General features: G+C 45.5%; 1 protein-coding gene across 1 annotated transcript in view; it reads right to left on the reverse strand.

The window, feature by feature from the left end:
* Positions 1-5215, reverse strand: part of TNKS2 (tankyrase 2) — a 57573-nt gene extending 52358 nt beyond the window's left edge. Inside the window, exon 1 of the mRNA XM_036734723.1 lies at positions 4931-5215. Coding sequence (XP_036590618.1) covers positions 4931-5135 — 205 coding nt within the window. The 5' untranslated portion in view covers positions 5136-5215. The remainder of the gene's footprint in view (positions 1-4930) is intronic.
* Between the last annotated feature and the right edge of the window lie 785 nt (positions 5216-6000).

The raw sequence follows: 6000 nt of genomic DNA on the forward strand, positions 1-6000 counted from the left end.
GCTGAGTGTTTGCTCAAATGGTATCTTTATTTGCCATGTGGACTAATAGTGAATATAGAGGAGAACCCCTAAAGCTTTTGAAGCACCTATCAACCAATAAGCATTTATTCATAGACAGATTCTGGGGAAATATGACAAAAGTGAAAGTCTCTGCCCTCTATGAGCTTATATTCTATTGGAAAAATCACAGGAATACATAAAAGGTGGGAGGTGGGATACTAAGAACTGGGAGGCTCAGGAAAGGCTTCATGTAGAAGCAAGCACTTGAGCTAAGTCTTAAAGGAAACTAGAGGTTCTAAGAAATGAAGGTGAGGGGAAAGATATGGGAAACAGCCAGCAGAAAGAATGGAGATGGCAAATGGAGTACTATGTATGGACCATTCAGTACATGAAGAAGACTACAACGTAATAAGGCTGTGAAGGTAGGTTGGAACTCTCCTCTCCCAAATTTCCTACGCCTGCGGTCTGGGTACAGTAAAAACAGAAGGCTTCTGCCCTTAAGTTCAGAAAGCTGTGCTAGTGTCTATTTCTTCTGTTTGTAATCTTGACAGCTTTTCCACTGCTACCTCTTCCCTCTTGAGGGATTAAGTAGCATTTATCTAGGTAATGAATCATTTAAGTGGAAGATGGTGCTCTGCAGGGCAACTAAGTCATCAGAGTTAGATAGGTGAGAAAACCCTTCATTTTCTCCTTTATGAAGAGTGACAACATCTTTCATGTCTGATAACTTCCTCATCCAGGGCAACACCATACAACAGAATAGTATGTTGTAGTCCATGGCTCACTGAATTTATAGAAAGAACAGCAAAATTTCTTGAGTGAGAAATAGGAACATCATATGCCACATGAATCAAACCACTGCCACCACCTTCCCTGAGACCCAGTGAAGACCCTTACACGATGCCCAAAAGCTGGGAAACTAACATCACTCCCCTTCCTTCACCCCCACGCCACTAGCCCACTGCCACCTCGAAAAGGAATAACCCCTGGGGAAGTATGACCTGCAGGTGCTACAGGACACTAAGACTTGTTCCACTGCTCCCCACTAGCCACAACTACTGAAAACTCATTTAAGAAAGTTCTCACCACCAAAGACTTTGACACTTTTAAACTATTCAACTCAGAAACAAATATTGTTTTAAAGATGGAAGTGATGCAAAAGACCATGGACTCTGGGCCTTTCCATCTGATGTTCAGCTGAAGACTCCTGTATGTGTTGTTGTCCCCTATTAGAATGTGAACTGTCTTGCTTTTCTATTTGTATCATCAGTGCTTTACACACAGTAAGGGGTTAATACATGCTCTTTCATTCAGTTTCCCTTTTCCTTCTCCTTCTGTCTGTATTTATTTCTTGCCTCTGTTAACTCTGGGGTTACTTGAAAAGACTGGCCCTTGAATTGGAGCCCTCCCCTTTCTTTTTGGTCACTCGACCAGAATACATTTATTAAGTGCCTGTTGTGTGCCAGGCACTGTGCTAACTGCTGGAGATACAGAAAAAGACAAAAGAAAGTCCTTGCCCTCAAGAAGCTTACAATCTAATGGAGCTAATGATCAGAAAACTAAGGAATCACAGCCTATCAGTTGTGTGGACTTTCTTCAGTTCTTTACATAATTTCAAAAAGGTCATAATACATAATAATACATGCACAAAAAGGTCCTGTATTTTGCTTTCTTAATTCCAGGTTTGGAACCATTCTGGACAAAATGAGAATCTGATACCTAATCAGAAAATTCAATTCCATTGGTGTGTTTTTCCCTTAAGGACTCAACACATGTTCCTGGCTGAAAGTATGTGATATAATTCCATAGTGAAAAGAATCTAAGACTCTGAAGAGTTTCCTGTTAAAAAAAAAAAGACCCAACAAAGTGAAAATTTAGACAAAAATTAATTCTTGCAATACTTAGTTGATATTTCTTCCCACTTTTAGAAACTACAATTTTTCTAAACATTTTTCTGGCTTTACATACTACTTATCATGGCTCCTGCATGGGGGGGAGGGGACCCATGACTTTTATGTAATTATTTGGTTAGGAATCCAAGGAAAATGAAGTTCCCTCATTCTCAATATTGTCTCTTTTAGTGATCATCAGTTTCCATGGGTTTAACTATAATCTCTATGTGATGAGTCCATGTATCTAGACCTACACATATCCAGCTATAGTCTCTGAGTGCCAAAACTATATCACCAACTGGATGTCTCATAGCTCCAAAGGTCTAAAACAGAACTCATCTTTCTCTCCAACCCCACCTTTCCTCAGAACTTCTCTCTTTCTGTTTAGGGGGATTACTATCCTTCTAGTCATCCAGGTTCACAACTTTGGAGTCCTCAACCCTGAACTCTCTTATCCCACATATAGAGTCTGCATATCTCTCAGATCTGTTCCCTTATCTTTGTTCATACAGCCACCACCCTTATCACCTCAATCTGGAGTACTACAACAGCTTCCTAATTGGCAATTCCTCTGCAAGTCTGTTCTCCTCTAACCCATTCTCCACGTAGACACCATACAGAGCTTTTTCAAAGGACAGTTGGCTTAGTAGCAGGTCAGTATTCAGCTAAAAAAAAAGCTCCAGTAGCTCCCGATTGTCTTTAGGATAAAATATATACTCCTCTGTTTAGCATTTAAAGATCTTCTGTCTGGCACCAGCCCACTTTTATAAACTTAATACACACTCTAAAGTTTAGCCAAAATGGCTTATTTGCTGCTCTTCATAGAGGTCACCCTCAATCAAAACACATTTAGTAAGCACTTCCTGTATACTATAATACATGCTAGGGACACAAAGGTCAAAAACTGTGTCTGTGCTCTCAACTTCAATACCCTATGCTTGGAATGGACCCCACTCCTCACCTACAACCCTTAGAATATCAATCTTCTTTCTAAGGTCAGTTCAAGTGCCTTCTTTTATAAGATGTATTTCCTGACCTCCTCTCCCCGCCCCCAGCTATTACTGCTTCTCCCACAAATTTTACTTACAGTGTACTGTTGTCTCCTACAGAATACAAGCTACTTGAGGACAGAAACTGCTTTGGTTTTCTTAATCTCCCCAGTGCTAAATAGAATGCTAGGTACATGGTACACACTTGATAAATGTTGACTGATACAGAAAAATGTAAAGTCAAATCTCTACCTTATAGATGAGCAAGTTACTCAAAATTCTCATTACAAAATACAAGCAAAAAAATTGTAAGTATATGTATACTTATTAGTTACAGAGAACCATCTCTGTAAAGATTCCAACACAGATATTTACAAAATATCACTGTATCAACATTAAAGTTTATAAAATGGAGGTTACACAATTACTCTCCTCAATAAGAAAAAAAAATGTACAAGTTTTACTCATTACTTAAAAACTAAGGAGTTCTCATTTAGATTGAATTTACAAGGTTTAACTTCCCTTGCATTAATCTTTACTGTTACAGCCTCTTCCCCATTCGTGTTGTCTCTTCTTCCCTTTTAAATTCTTATAATCAGCAATTGGAGGCTAAAGGTGAGGCAAGTTTAGATGTAGGGAGGTTGTTGACAGGGAACATGAGGTCTCTGGATAAAGGTGGGGGAGGAGAAACCAACATAACTACAGACACCTTCAAAGGCTTTCTACTAAACGCTTTCCTGTCCCACAGACTGAGTGGAATCTAAATAATCTTATTTTCATATTATTAAGTCAATTTGTTACATATGCCCAAGTCAGGAAGCAGTTGTTTTGCTGTAACCCACATTGCCTAACAGAAGTTCCTGCATGCTGGGAATGCCAAACACAGTAGCCATTAAAAAAAGCTTTAGACAAAATTGTATAAAATAGGAACAGAAAGTCTTTGGTGATCTCCCATCTTGATTTTTCTAACCTTGCTTCTACCCAGCATTCCCATATTGCCCTTTCTCCCCCATGTTTTGGTAAAAGGATTTTTTAAAAAAGGGTGGGGATGAGGGTAAAACTTGATTATTTTTTTGCTCAAGGAAAAGGGAACCAAGGAAACAAAAAAATAACATAAGCTTTAAATGAAACAGTTTACGTGAACTTTGCAAATTGTAAAGTGATACACAAATGTCAGGCTTTATTACTTCTTGGCAAATATGGGACCCCCACCCTAATGAAAAGTTTAGGTAGGGCTAGTCTCAAACAAATTCTCAAGGAGATGAACTACAGCCCACAATTTGTCCGGAATCCTATTGTCCCACCCACTTATCAAGCTAGTCCCTTTTCTGGCTACCCCTCCCCCCCATTCCAAATCAAAATTTCCAAGTCCAGTGTCTAATAAGACAAGGCCAAAAGTATGCCAGGAAATTTGCTGAACTTATTGTGTACTCCCTCTGCCCCGCCCCCCCTTAAAGAAATTTCGCCCTCGATTTTCTAATAGCTCTGACTGGTCCTTTCCTTTAAGTTTGCAATTTTTTATTATACTTATTTATGTAACAAATACTCATTGAATTGTTCAAGTCTTATCTTCCATAACTACTACACGAACGCTGCTGGCTATTATCCCCTTCCTCCCCTTTCCATCAGCATTTGCGTTAGAACCAAGGCCTTTAGTACCTTAAACCAAAGATTTAATGGTAGAAAATTCGGGTAGGACAAGAGGGAACATATAGATTGGGGGGAGGGGGTGACAGGAGCCTCTATACCCTTCACATCACCCCAAGTGTGAGTAGGGTAGCCAGCGCTCCTGGACCAAAGTTATCCGGACAGGAAATCAAGGTGCTGAATTTGGGAGGTTACAAACAAACAAACAAAACGCCACCTAAATGGTGGGTGGGGTCAAGGGCCCGCCGCTTCCCGCATCCTCCTTCTCGGGTAACCTGGGCCCAGGGTTCCGCCAGGGCCCGGCTGCTTGGGTCGGGGGAGGAGTTCAACCTCCCCGGCGACCCTGGGCCCGGGGGGCGTGCGCTCCACTTCCGGCCGGCCGCGGCCCCCTAAGTTAGTTACCTGCGGCGAAGTGGAGGGGAGTGGACTTCCTGCCCGCCGTGTCGCGGCTGTTCACCTTCTCCGGGGTCACCAACTTTTTGACGCGCTCCACGTCCCCGTTCCGACAAGCCTCGAACAACTCCCGGGCCGCGGGCTCCACGGCCTCCCCCGCCGAGGCCGCGCCCGCGCCGGGTCCTCCCCCGCCGGCGCAACGGCGGCCGGACATAATCGCGGCCAGCGGCGGCGGCGGCGACGGCAGGAGGAGGAGGGCGAGGCCCCCGGGAAGAGACGTGCTCAGAGTCCCGGGCTGCTCCGTTCCGCTCCGCCCCGCCGTCACCGGCCCTGGCACGGGACCATGACCCCCCCCTCCCCCCGCAGCGATCCCCCCGCCGGCCTAGCACCCAGGCCTCTGACGCCTCGAGCTCCCTCGGCTGCCCCGCCGCGCAGGCAGCGCTGGTCCCCTCCCGCCCCGCCCCCCACTCCCTCAGAGGCCGCCGCGACGGTGGCTGCAAAGGCCACTTCGGCTGACTCTGGGGAGACCGGGAGGCTCACGGGACGGCCACTGGCGCGCGTGCGCAGAAGGGCTGACGCGTAGGGCAGGTTTCGCTCAGAGGGGGGAGGGGCCTACTGGGAACAAGACCGGAGGAAGGAGGCCGTTGAGGCGCAGGCGGGGAAGGTCCTGGGCCTGGCTGCCATGTTGGCTGCTGGGGCCCCTTCCGTCCGGCGGGATCGGTTAGCGGCTTCTGCGCATGTTCCCTGAGCCGAGCTTCATCTTTGAGCGTTTTGGTCTGCCGTGAGCACTTGGGGACCTCGACGCGGCACCGAGGCCCTAAGAATGTTGGGGACTCCTCCAGAGGGAAGTTTCCGGTTGTTTGCCTCGTCTCCTGTAGGCCCTTCCTCCTACCCGCCTCGAAACCTCCCCATTTTCTCTGTTTCTAGTAGACGATTTCTAGAAGGAGAGAGGCCTTGCCTGATTCCCGCCGTCGGGAGAGTCCGCCCCCTTATTATTTTGTGTTCGCTTTCCATGTATGTTGCAGTGGGATCACCTAAGAAGTCGGCGCTCAGCCAACCTTAAACCTCGATTTAAAAGC

Source organism: Trichosurus vulpecula, chromosome 8 (assembly GCF_011100635.1).
Source record: "Trichosurus vulpecula isolate mTriVul1 chromosome 8, mTriVul1.pri, whole genome shotgun sequence".
Lineage (NCBI taxonomy): Eukaryota > Metazoa > Chordata > Mammalia > Diprotodontia > Phalangeridae > Trichosurus > Trichosurus vulpecula.